This window comes from Silene latifolia, unplaced genomic scaffold, assembly GCF_048544455.1.
Source record: "Silene latifolia isolate original U9 population unplaced genomic scaffold, ASM4854445v1 scaffold_134, whole genome shotgun sequence".
Lineage (NCBI taxonomy): Eukaryota > Viridiplantae > Streptophyta > Magnoliopsida > Caryophyllales > Caryophyllaceae > Silene > Silene latifolia.
The window spans coordinates 957,530-971,582 of record NW_027413133.1 but is presented as its reverse complement, the minus strand read 5'-3'; the positions used below and the strand labels follow the sequence as shown (position 1 = coordinate 971,582).

The following is a 14,053-nucleotide window of genomic DNA, read 5'->3' as shown; positions in this document are numbered from 1 at the left end:
TTTATAATGCGTACGGAAAGAAACTTCATTAAAAAATGGACTAAAACAAACACGCCATTGGGAATGGCGGGTTTCGGAGGGGAAACACGCCACCCCTAATGGCGTGTCTTATGTAATTTTTTTTTTTTTTTTTTTCTTAAAGTTCAGTCAGTTGAGGAAAAAAATTGTTGTAAAGACACGCCACTACTAATGGCGTGTTTCCTTCACAAAACACGCCATTAGTAGTGGCGTGTTTCAGGTCTAGAAATCCCGAGCCTACGTGGACACCATTTTGACAAATATTTTCAAAACCGACCCAAAACGACAAATATTTTATTTTTGACCATTATTTTAAAAATGGGAAAATATTAATTTTTTTTATACATTTTTTTATATTAATAATATTTTAAATAGTATACCCGTGTAATTTGCACGGGTTCAAGACTAATGTTTAAAAATGTAAAGACAATCCTAACGTGCTATGAATATATGTACAAGTGTACAACAACTCCGTATAATAGAAGTCGAATAAGGAGGAAAAGATAAAATACTATTGGCCGGATCATCATGATATGCTTAGTTAAATTTCACCCTTTTCTTACTTTTCTCAGTTTGGAATTAATTAATTTTGTGATCATGACTATGCATTTTTATTTTAATTATATTAAAGAAGATTTGGGGCAGATCATAATTAAAATTACTCCAAATTAAAGCTCATTCCTTTAGTTCAATATACTGAACAATTCTTTGTGCCATTGAAAGAGAGCATCATTGAACAAACAAAAAATGAATAATATACTTGAAATACCATATTCTGTACATGAAAAATCCCCATTTGATACAAATACTGTAATATCTATAACTGTATTTTTCAGTTTAATTTGTTTGTGTATTATAATTGGCCATTTGTTGGAAGAAAATCGATGGGCTAATGAATCCATAGCCTCCCTTCTTCTGGTAATTCTTTCTTCTTATTATTTTACGCTAAACCGTCTTAACCTTCTTACCTTTCCACCGCTATTTGATGTAAATGTGTTTGATTAGATTTGATAGGTTGACCCATGTTTGAGATTTGATAGTTTGATACACATGATTTGTCCAACTTTATACAACACCACCATTACCCCAGTGCCTCAAGGGGGTCGGATGTGCAGTCTTACCCTTGTGTTAGCAACACAAAGAGACTATTTCCGAATGACCCAAAATGAATCTTTCCCAACTTTATGAATGGGAAAATTAAATGTGATGTTAAAATGTGGGCTTGTTCTATTTTAGACATGATAGAGACTTGTACTTGTGTTCTAATTGGTTTAATGATATCTCTGTCAAGAGTTAATACACATAATTGGACAATTTTCGGTTACTATTAAAAAGGGTGTACATTTTAGATGGGCTATAAATGTATGCTGAGTTAGTCTTGTGTAAGGCGGTTGGTGGTGTAATGGCATATTGGCATGGTGGCTTAGTGAATAGGGAGTAGACTTTTTTTATCAATGGTTGCACAAAACCCCCCTCTCGAAATCTGAGTGACTTGAAGAGCATCTATTAGATAGGTTTGATCACATTTGGGTGTTACACGTAACTGAACAGATTTCCGACTTTGTAACTTAATCGGGAAAACTACACATTATTGGTAGAATAATATCTCTATCAACAGTCAAGATACCAAATTGAAGAAATTTTCAGTTACTCCAAAAGGGCATATTAGAGAGATGCTTTGCATAAAATATAAATGTATGTTAATGTTGTTAGTGGTGGAAATGGAATGGTGGATTGGTGAATAGGGAATAGAATTTTGTATCGAGGGTTGAGCAAAACCGCCTCTCCAAACCTGAGCGACTTAAAAGAGCTCGTATTAGATATTTTTGACCACATGAGGGTGTTTCATAGAGTTGAACAAATTTTCAGTACCGTCGCATGGGTGCTCACACTACATCATTTATGATATAAGGTATATAACATTAGAAGGGTATGTTGTATGCATATGTTATATGTAGTCTCATGGCTTTTGTCTAGGGTGAAGGCTCTTTAGGACTTATGAAGTGCACTCTCTCATCCTTATGGACGTGGCGTAGACTCATTTTGTGTGCAATTTCTGATATAGCCTTAGTGTTTTTTGGATAGAAGGATTTGGAGGGAAAGGAAATGGAGGGAGAGTAGGGGATCTAAAATCCCTTTTTAAGATAGCAAATAAGGGTGGAGGAAATGGAGGAGTAGGGATTTGGAGGGATCTATTTTCACTCCAACTCTCCAAGGCAAATTAAAATCCCTCCACCATAGGAAAGATTTGGAGGGAAATTATATCCAAACATCCACTCCACATTCCCCCAAACATCCACAAATCCACTCCCCATTCCCCCTCCCCTTCCCTTCCCTCCCTTTCCCTTTCCCTTTACTCCTTCGCTCTCCCCTTCCTTTCCCTCCTATTTTGGTATCTGATCAAGGCCTTAGCGTTGAAGTGGATCTCTAAGTCCTGGATGTTGGCATAGAATGAAATTCCAGATTTTGCTATGAAATGCTCTTAATGCAATTAGTGACACAATTTTCATTTTGGCCCGCTTTCTTGCTTCCTGCTAGCATTTTAACGCGAAAATCCTTATTTTATGCGCTTTTTTTGTCACCATTAATGCTCGTACGCGCTTTTCACTCTTTATTTTTCGATAAAATCACAAGTAATGGGTCCCGACCCAATCTTTCAAGGATTAAAGTTTCTAAAATTCATCCGACCATTCAAGCATTTCAATTTAACCAACATGATGCGTACATCCAAAACCTCTTTACTCTGCTATTTGCAGGAGCCCTTTAGGTAATGGGGAAGTCTTATATTTTTCAGTTAATTTAGTTAATGGTGAATTGTAGCTTACTCCTATTGTCAGTTGGGAGGAGCTCACAACTGAGAGTCCCTTCTCTATTAATTTTGGTGCGATATTTTACTTGGTTCTTAAATTTGGTTATTCAGGACTCGTACGTCAGGCCATGATTGATATGATAGAGTAAGAGCTTATTCAATATGATTAGATGTTGCAGATGGTTACTTGATAACCTACGCTGAACAATTCCCTATTCTAATTTGTTATCCATGGCCAAAATCGGGTTGGTTGATAGTTGACGTGTCATGATTAGATACATATTGTTCGTGTGAGCATGTTCTTTGTACATGTATCTATGAGGATAAACATTTCCTTTTAAAATCAATTGACGTTTGACATGCAACTTTCATAGGTGGCCTATTCATGTACTGCATATTTTGCCACCTGCCGTTTGTTTCATGGTTATGTGATCAAATTTATTGCTAATATGCAGGGCCTGGTGGCTGGAGGAATTGTATTATGGATAAAGAAAGGCCAAAACTCACGTATACTTGAGTTTAATGAAGAGCTCTTTTTTATTTACCTGCTTCCACCAATCATTTTCAATGCAGGGTAAGCTCGCTTCATAAGATTTTCTTACAAGATGGCTTCAGATTTGTATATGACGGCTTGATGGCTGAAATCCATTCATGCTATTTAGGCATTCCTGCTTGCTCTAACTGTCGTCTTACTCCATCATATGCTGCAATTTGAGTGTTCAGGCCTGGAGTTAAAGAGATCTTTGATTAGAGTCATTGTATCAAAGACCTCCAGTAATCCAATATATAGGATGTGCCTTGATTGTACAGAACATGCAAATTTCGGATGTATATTGATTTGAAGTTGTGGGTATTTGTAGGTTCCAGGTTAAGAAAAAGGAATTTTTCAAGAACTTTTCATTGATTTTGACGTTTGGCGTGCTAGGCACCATAATATCATTTTGCCTTGTATCATCAGGTAAGACAAGTAGATTTTGTATTCCTTACTCTGTCATCTTTGTAACTAAAACAATTCACCTTAACTAGTTTAAAACTTCTAGCATTTTTCTCGTCAAGCTAATTGGTGTAAGATTTTTACTTTTTTTTTTGCAAGTTTTTAAACAAACAATGATCTATGTCAAAAGCATGTAGTACTATATGGCAGTTTACGATACTTTGTATTTGATATTCCTTCTATTCCCGTAGATAGTTTATATTTGTTTTCAGTTTTAATGTAAAAACACATGCAAGTAGGCTGGGAAGTCCATTTCTAACGCACAAACATGCTAAAAAGGAAATGTAAGCTATTGTCTGGCATGGATAATGGAATACAATAAAAAGTAACATTGGTGAAGACAAAGGGGGAGTATTAGATTGATAATTACATTCAGGAATATGCAATAAATTATACCATGATTGTAGAGCTTGCTTTACATGATTATGAAAAGGATGATTGGATATCAATTTAAAACTTGGATTATGAAATTTTGTCAAGCAATGACCGGTTTCTTTGAAATTTCAGGTGTATTATTTTTGTTCAGGAAGATCGGTTTGACCCAACTGAATGTTAACGATTATCTGGGTAATCTATCATTGAGGGCTTTTTAAAGAATATTATGTGCTGCTACATATTGCTATGCTTAGACTTACAATGCTTGGTTTGTCTGCAGCCATGGGCGCCATATTGTCGGCCACGGATTCTGTTTGTACCTTGCAGGTGTACCTTTTTTTTTAGTCGTTCAAATATACTTGTTATTCAAAGAAGCGATATCTATAACTCTTACTGGTAGTTTTAAACTTTAAACATACTCACAATCATAATTGTTCTTTCTTGTTTGTTGCAGGTGCTGAATCAAGACGAAACACCATTACTGTACAGTATAGTATTTGGAGAGGGTGTAGTGAATGACGCAACCTCGATTGTTCTATTCAATGCAGTCCAATCACTTGATTTGAGCAACCTGAGCTCCATGACTGCCTTGGCCTTGTTATGGACCTTTCTTTACTTGTTCATCACCAGTACAGTTCTTGGAGTATTAGTAAGTTCTAGTCGACTTGCCTTTTCGTGCCTCGCATGTTATTTCCCTCTTTGGTGACCTAAAATGCTACTTTTGTCCAACGTACAAATGTTCTTTTAGCATTTTTTGTTTGAAATGATTTTTTTAAGCATATCCAACGTGGTTTTTTGTAAATTTTGATGAACATGTTCTATTGTTGGATCATTTGCTATTATTACCCTTCTGCCGTCCTTTTGTGGATTGGAGTCCTCTAAGATCATCTTAGTCTAACCTGCAAATATTTGGAACATTACAGGTTGGTCTATTGAGCGCATATCTCATAAAGAAGTTGTACATTGGAAGGTGATGGAATTCAATTATATTTCTCTTATCGTAGTTATCTGTTTCTTGTAGCCATTTTCACGAACTGCATACATATTAGCAACTCTACGTGTATTCAAGAAATTAAGTCTAGATTAGCAAATCCCCAAAAAAGATAATTCAGTGAAATACATGTGCTTTAAAAATACAAACATAGCTGTTTCTGTGTCTCTTAGATAAGGCAATAGCCACTGCATAGACCATTACTACATACCAAATGCCATCCTTAAGTTTCTTGACGAGAAAAGTTGAATGACCTTTTTATGTAGAGTCCATGAGTTCTACAGATTGTCCACTTGATTTCTGTTTACTACAATCTACGACAAAACCTGATATCTTTCTTTATTCTTTGCCAGACATTCTACAGATCGGGAAATTGCTCTTATGATGCTCATGGCTTATTTGTCTTACATGATAGCTGAGGTATGAACTCCAAAGATTGACAAGTAGAGAACTTGTTCGTATTTTATTACCATTATAATGCATGAAGTGCACTTCGCGATTTTCTTGAGATACTTTCGAATGAATATTGTGGTATAGTTGTTCTATAAATGTTATTCGTAGGTAGTAGTTTTTCCACGCAGTTGCAAATAGTAAGAGACATACCATATAAGGTTTGTGTCCACCATATAAAGTAACAGGAACAATGATTAATGACAAAAATACACGAAGTCTAAATGGGAGGTCTCACTTTAAAATAATGTGAGATCGTCTCGTAAAAGATCTGTATTTTTTAGGTAAGTACTGTACAGTTATTGTTTTCATTGTGTACAATACAATGGTTTTGTGATTGTTTTTTCTACACAATGATATAGCTGACCGACACAATTTTCATCATAGCTTTTTCAGAAACCTCTCTGTGTTGAAGATTGCATACATCAACTCTTGTCATCTAACTTTATTACACAATATTCCTTTTCTCTGTGTATCTGCATTACTCTTGATAAACTGCAGTGAATATCCAAAAATCTAAAAAGTATACTGAGTTTGCTACTTCCTTTTTTTCTGTATATCCACATTACTCTTGATAAATTGCATTTGAATTATACCTGCTACGATCTGTTACTCAAAAACCTTTTAAAAGTGGCTTATTTGTTCTTGCAGCTTATGAGTCTTAGTGGCATTTTGACTGTATTTTTCTGTGGGGTTGTCATGTCACATTACTCATGGCACAATGTATCAGAGCGCTCAAGGATAACTTCCATGTGAGAGCTTTGCCTTTCATTTTAAACTTCTGTAAAAATTGTGGATTGTGTTACTCTCAAAACTCTATCTATATACTCTTTCTGTCCGAGTCACTTGTTTACCTTTAATTAAAATACTTCTCACATAGAAGATTTAAGGTAAACAAATGATTGGGTCAGAGGAAGTAATATATATATTAATTGTGGTTTATTGTCAATTTTAGATAGAGACTCCTTGGAAGAAATTTTGTTCCTGGAGCGTAAATCATGTGTAGGATAAATATTTGAATCCGTGTACTTGTGGAATTGCAGGCATGCTTTTGCTACAATGTCATTTATTGCAGAAACATTCATATTTTTGTACGTGGGTATGGATGCACTAGACATTGACAAATGGAAAGAGAGCAATGCAAGGTACGCCTACCCTTCTCTTTCACCTGAATTTTAAGTAACGTTTGAAACTTGAGAATGTTGTCCAAATTGATTCTGAATTTTATCCTGGTATTTACTACAAACTATTTCTCGTTTCAATGGAACCAATGACTCATATTTCATCGCTTTAGAATTTGACGGAATAAAGCAAATTGACTTGCTAAGCTGTTTGCATTTCTTATATCATTATATGGTGAAGTAGTGCCATCCATGCAATTCTTGTTGCAAGTCTTAACATAGATTGTTCAAAAAGAATCTCTCCGGTTTTCAACACAAGGGAAATGCATACATTTGACAAAACAATGCTTGATTACAATGCCAAAGGACTAATGATGTGATGTTCTTCAATCCAGTGCAGGGACTTTCCTTGCTGTCAGCTCCTCAATGCTTGCTTTAGTTTTGATTGGACGAGCAGCATTCGTATTCCCGCTTGCAAGTATATTAAATTGTCTTAAGAAGAAAGAAGAACAAAAAATTGATATCCGTAGACAAGTACGCCTCAACGTCTCTGTCCAAATTGAATCTTTAAGATAACTACACTTTTGTTGTTTCTTACTGATTATAAGTTTCAGGTTATAATATGGTGGGCAGGACTTATGCGAGGTGCAGTTACCGTGGCTTTGTCGTTTAATGCGGTACATACTTATTTCATCACTATAATTTAAGATATCAAGGTTTTATGACTTGTCTCTCTCTATTAAATATGTGCTACTGCAGTTTTCAGGCTCTGGCGATACTGTGTCGAGTGAGAGATCACTCATGATCACCTGCACTATCATTGTCGTTCTGTTCAGTACTATGGTTAGTATTCTACGTAGTTTCATTTCCTATTCGTATCTTTGATTCTTTTCACATTATTTAGCGGTGTGGTCTATGTTACTTCAACGCGGCTAGAGGCAACTGGATACGATCATATGAGTGTTTTTCAGAGTGTCAGATTTTGTTAATTTATAAACAGATCTTGTTTTGTAATTTAGTTGTCGTAATGTCATATGACCATGTCCAAGTGTCAAGTGTTGGACACAGTATGGGAGACAATATCAGGAGTCCAAGTAACATTGAGTATGGACACCTAATTTATACTCCCTATGTACTAGAGTAAGAGTCCGTACAAGATTCGTGGTAACTTTGAAGATTTCGGGTCTGACTGTTTCACTTTTTTTGCTGTCATAGGAGAGTCTCATATTAAGATTATATCGTGAGACTGGCCTATAAAGAAATAACATTACGCCCAATGAGATTGACCCGTATCAGAATTGAATTATAAAATACGGAGTAGTTATTATACAAGTTAGTGATAATAATGGGTCTATTTGTAGGTAATAGGAGTAGTATTTATAGTTGAACACGTTGGGCTTACATTTTATTTTTTAAGACTTATTATTGTATGAATAGGTGTTTGGTACAGCTACCAAGCCTCTGATAGGGGCTATACTGGGAGGTCGTTTACGTACATATTCAGATGCAACTGATATACCAAGTCTTGAATACTTGAATATCCCATTCTTTCTAAATGGGGGTTTGATCGAAGATGGCGTCGGTGATGCTGAGCAGCCATCTACAAGTGCTGGTTTGAATGTGAAACGTAACACTTCATTAGTACACCATTTGTGGAGGAAGTTTGATGTCAAATTTATGAGACCCGTTTTTGGTGGTCGTGGCTTTGTGCCCTATGAACCCCTTTCACCAACCGGTGCTGCTGATCCAAGTCACGATCATTAAGAACCCGATTCTCACTGTCACAAACATCTTACGCATTTTCTTTGAACTTTCTGTTCGAGTGTTTTTGTACAAAAAATCAGGAGTTTGTTTTTGTTTCCCGTAAATTGATATTCAAATTTTGATCAAGGAGCTAGATAGAGATTGCGAGAGTTGTGTATTCATTTAAACGGTGTATATCATCTATATATTGTGAATACTGGTGCCTACAGGCCATTGTACAATAGTTTACACATTGTATTAAACAACAACCAATATACGTGTATTTGATAAACTTAATTCCAGCTTTGTTTTGATAGATACATTCAGTTCGATAAGGTCGTAAACGGTCTTATCTGAGTGTCTGATGACATTCTTCTGTGTGTTTGGCAAATGTGAAATGCTATAATAGTGTAACTAGTTTTGAAATCCGTGAAAAATCACGGGTCCTAACAAATTTCCTTTTTTGTTAATACTACTTATATAAAACAGATTTTGATTTGGAAACATTACAGGCGATAAAATAGGATGTAAATTATGAGATTGAACATAATAACACGGTAATATAAATAATAATAATAATAATAATAATAATAGTGAGGAGTGAGAGAGAGGCGACTGTGCGATTTCACGCTGCCGTTTACAACACTGCCACCGTCCGTCTTCACGTCTGTCAGTCACGGCCACCATTATCACCGTCGCCTTTCCACGACGTCGACTTTGGGTTGCCTGCCGTTCGTCGGTGCTGATTGTCGTGTTGCCTGCCGTCTGTTGTTGTTTCGTTTTTAGGGCATCGTGCTTCTTGCCTTCTCTCTACCGTCGTCGGCTGCCAACCACCGCCTCACGTCGACCATCAGACCTCACGTCGCCGGTCAGGGGTGTGTTTGTTGGTGGTTTCTGAACGGCGGCTGCCTTGTTCGTGGGTTTTCTTTTTAGGGTTGCGGTTTTCGCATTTGGGTTCATAGCCGCCTATTAGCGGTTGTTGCTTCCCATCGCCACCACCCTTTGACTTCCAGACCTCACGTCGCCGGTCCTAGCTGTTGTGGCCGCCGCCTCTGCCCTACCTTTGTTTCACCGGTAAGGTTTTCTTTTTTGTTCCTGTTTTGCGTTTTTAGGGTTCGCTTTTGGTGTTTCTTTCCTTTACTGTTGTTGCTGCTGGTGGTTGTTACCCGTGGGGTGCTGTTATTTTACTTCCGCTGGTGTCCGGCCGCTGCTCTTTGTTGTGGGTGTGGTGGGTGTTACGGACTTTTGTGGTTGTTTGTGGATGCCGTGTTTGTCGATCACCAACGGTGTAGGTCGTGTGGTGGTGGTCAGCTAGGCTACCTTCTAGGCCGCTGGTTAGTTCCTTTTTTTTTGGCCTTTGGCTGCTTGTGTGTGACCGGTGTTGTGGTTATCTCCGGGTGGTTTGCTTGGGGTCTATATTGTTTGCCGTGTGAGTTGGTGGAGGGATTTCTTCTCCATGCCCGAGCTTGTGCGGTACCATTGTCCTTTTTCGGGTCTTCATGGGTGTCGAGATGGTTTCGGTAAGGTCTTACAAAGGCAGCTTGGCAGAAACATTTACAGGTCCGACATTGTCATGACGGTGCGTTGGACCTTACGCGTCAGACTCTTTCTGATAGTTTGACTGTTTATTCCAATGCCGAGAGTTCTTTGAGACGGATGGAGCTCTGGTTGTGTGGGGTGTGTTTTATGACCCGTACTGTTAGAGCTCGATGTCGGCATAGTCGGGGTGATGTTGTGATGTATCCGGATTGTGTTGATGGCATTTACTCCTTCCATATTCATGGTATTCCGAGACCTTTGGCTCCTTCTACTTGACTTCTTCGATGATAGTGTGGAGCTCGTTCGATGGTCTATCTTCGCGGATCGGTTATTGTCTTTAGGCCTTCGTACCGTGAAATCTATTCCTCCTAAGTGCCGTCTGGGGTTTGCACGGGCTTTGAAAGGGGCCTTGGATGCGGTGTTTGATGTCCCCTGGTGATCTCTCTCGCTGGGTTCGTCTCGCTTGTTCTACCACTTTGTTTGCTCAACTTTCGCTCCTCGGAGTAATCATGAGTGTCGGATCGCTATTCGGCGACAATGCGCCAGGAGGAGAGTATTGTCGGGGCTATCCTTGCCTGGGGGTACCGGGGGGGTTTGCGGTTATTCTGAGGTTGTTTGGATGAGGGTCCTTCTTCATTTTCTGTGGATGAGGATCTGGATTTGAGTGAGCTTAACCTCCGTCAATGTCGGCGGAAGATTTCGATGGCCATTATACTGTCGCTTTGTCGGTGCTTTCTTCCTCTGGGGTTGCCCCCTACTCCGATGCCACTCTCGTGGGCCTGCGTGAGAAGCATCCTGTCGCCCCGCCTCCTTCATTGCCTCCTATGTCTAGGGATCATCATCCTCTGGTTGCCTCTTCGGCGGTGGTCTTGGATATGATTCGGAGCTTTCCTCGTGGTACTTCCCGTGGGAGGGATGGTTTTCGTGCCCAACACCTTATGGATTTGTTTGAGTGGCGGCTACTGTGGCTATCTCGATGATTTGATCACTTCTATTACTAGGGTGGTTAATCTTTTTCTTGAGGGCCGGTGTCCTCTTCCTCAGGGTGAGTACATTGCCAGCGCCCCTCTCACACCCCTCGTTAAACCGGGTGGTGGAGTTCGTCCTATTCTTTGTTGGTACGGTGCCGGAGACGGCTTGTCTCTAAGGTTGGTGCTTCTATGGTTGGTTCGTCTTTATCTTCTTATTTTGATGGGCTTCGATTCGGGGTGGGTGTGTCAGGTGGAGGAGAGGCTATCTTGCATGCCTTGAACCGGCTCATTGAGGCTCGGGGACTCGGGAGGGGCTTTCTATCTTTGCTTTGGTTGATTTCGAGAATGCGTTCAACCTTGTTGACCGTTCGACCATGCTTCAGAGGTTCGCCGTCGTTGCCGGCTCTCCCCGTTGGGTGGAGTTTTGTTATTCCAGCCCGCCCGCCTTTTTTATGGGGAGCACTTGTTTGTGGTCTTGTCGGGGGTGTTCAAGCAGGTGATCCGTTGGGGCCTTTGCTTTTCGCGTTGGTTTTGCATCCCTTGGTTTGCAAGATCCGGGACACTTTTGACCTCACTTTGCAGGCTTGGTACTTAGATGATGGCACCATCGTGGGTGATACTTTGGAGGTGGGGAAGGTTTTGGACTTGATTATGTTGGATGGCCCTCGTTTTGGTTTACATCTTAATGTCTCCAAGACGGAGGTCTTTTGGCCTCGCTGAGGATCCACGAGTCGGCTTCCGGGGTTTTCCCCACTTCTATTTCTCGGCCATTGCGCGGTGTTACGATTTGGGAGGACTCACAAGATTTTGTCTGGTTTTAGCGGTGAGATTGTGGCTAGGAGAGTAACTAAGACCATTGAGCTAATGGACTTGGTTGCGAGGATTGAGGACCCGCAATGTGAGTTGCTTCTTCTTGAGCTTGTCTTGGTATTTCTAAGCTATACTTCTCCCTTCGTACTTGCTCCCCTAGTGTTTTTGGGTCTGTCCATCTTCCTTTTGATGCCGCTCTTCGTTCCGGCTTGAACGTATTGTCACCGCGTCGGGGCCGGGTTTTGGGGATTGGCGGTGGCGCCTTGCTACATTCCCTTTTCATCTTGGTGGTCTTGGTGTCTATGCGGCGGGAGATGTTTTATTTTATGCTTTTATTGCGTCCCGCTTGCGATCTGCTTTGGTTTGCGAGCTAAGCTCCTCGGCCCTTCTTCCGTATTGTAGCCTGCCGCCACTGCTTTTGATGATGCCGTGCGTGTTTCTGCGACTACGAGTTCGATATTTTAGGTCACCCCGGTGAAATTGTCGCCCCCAAACTTATGAAGAAATTGCGGACATTTATTTCACGACGGTTCTTTCTTTGCCTCGAGTCTGTTTTCTCTTTGACACCTCGCCCGACTTGCTTTATGGCGATCTCGGCGGGGTTCTCACTCCTCCGATTGGTTACGTGCGGTTTCTATCTCGGGGTTGGGGCGGACTATGAACGGGAGGACTTACCGTAGTGTCTTTGGGTATCGTCTTGGTGTTCCGTTATTCACGGTATCTAGGCCCTGTCCGGCTTGCTCTCGGGTTTTTCTTTGGGGATGTTTTTGGGGACCACGCTGTTTCTTGTCTTGTCTTGGTCTTGTGGGCGTTAAACATCGGCATAACCTTGTCCGGGACACTCTTTTCGACATCCCTGCTATAGATCCGGTATTCTTTGGGGGAAGGAGGTTGATATCGGTTTGGTTGATGGGCATGGTGGCTCTCTTCGTCCTGCGGATTTATTGCTTTATTCTTGGGACGGGCGTGATGTGTGCGTCGACTGACGGGTTCTTCACCTTTGACTCGGGACCCCAGGTTGGCGATTTTGTGCTTGGGCCGGGTTGTCGTTGATCTTTGCTCAAATAAAGTGTGCTAAGTATGGGGATTTGTGCGCGATAGCGGGTTATGGTTTCCTTCCTTTCTCCTTCTCTTCACTTGGGGAGCCGGGTTCGGATCTTGTTGCCTTGCTCGCGGATCCGTAAATTCTCGGTACCTCGGGATGCGGGGCTCGGGTAGCCGCTTACATTTTTACTAGACTTAGCTTTCTATTGCTAAGGTGTGGGAGCCCAGTTGTCTCTCGCTCCCCACCAATTTCATGTAAACTTTTATTCTTATTTTAATGAAAATTTGCACATCCCTTAATAATAATAATAATAATAATAATAATAATAATAATAATAATAATAATAATAATAATAATAATAATAATAATAATAATAATAATAATAATAATAATAATAATAATAATAATAATAATAATAATAATAATAATAATAATAATAATAATAATAATAATAATAATAATAATAATAATAATAATAATAATAATAATAATAATAATAATAATAATAATAATAATAATAATAATAATAATAATAATAATAATAATAATAATAATAATAATAATAATAATAATAATAATAATAATAATAATAATAATAATAATAATAATAATAATAATAATAATAATAATAATAATAATAATAATAATAATAATAATAATAATAATAATAATAATAATAATAATAATAATAATATGAGATTAGTGGGGAATAGAGGTACCGTATTTGTCGTTAAAATGTGGGCCTTTGTAAGAGATACAAAAAAAAAATCTAATCATAAGCAACTCTTCTTCTCCTCCTCTATTAACAACCTAGTAAATTAATGGGATTTAGGCATTTAATAGAGTTTTTTTGAATGTATATGTTGAACGGATGACGTTGCTCATGCTCTGATAATTCATGATTTATGCTAACTCGTAAATTCAGTAATGATTCGCATTCTCAATTCATCATACTCAAATTAAATAGTCTAATTACATGTATATAGACATAAGTTGTTTATATAGAAATCAATGATTAATACTTATACATGGGTTATGTATTATGTAACTTCAAGATATGATATTGGTGCTCCGGAGATTGAGGATTTTCTTAACCGCCAATTTACCAAAGGCTGTCTAGTTTTTCTCCTTCAATAGGTAAAAGAAAAATAATCTAACAAAGTGAATAAAGTAAGACTAATATAGTA

At 38.9% G+C, this 14,053-nt stretch overlaps 1 protein-coding gene across 1 annotated transcript; it reads left to right on the top strand.

The window, feature by feature from the left end:
- The first annotated feature begins 493 nt into the window (after positions 1-493).
- LOC141637703 (sodium/hydrogen exchanger 1-like) lies at positions 494-8,803 on the top strand. Its single transcript, XM_074447151.1, has 14 exons — positions 494-936; positions 3,283-3,401; positions 3,688-3,785; positions 4,329-4,388; positions 4,477-4,523; positions 4,651-4,845; positions 5,120-5,166; positions 5,541-5,607; positions 6,289-6,389; positions 6,681-6,782; positions 7,154-7,292; positions 7,373-7,435; positions 7,518-7,601; positions 8,196-8,803. Exons 1-14 carry the CDS (start codon positions 766-768, stop codon positions 8,520-8,522), a joined length of 1,620 nt encoding a protein of 539 aa, XP_074303252.1. The 5' UTR covers positions 494-765; the 3' UTR covers positions 8,523-8,803.
- Positions 8,804-14,053: the final 5,250 nt, after the last annotated feature.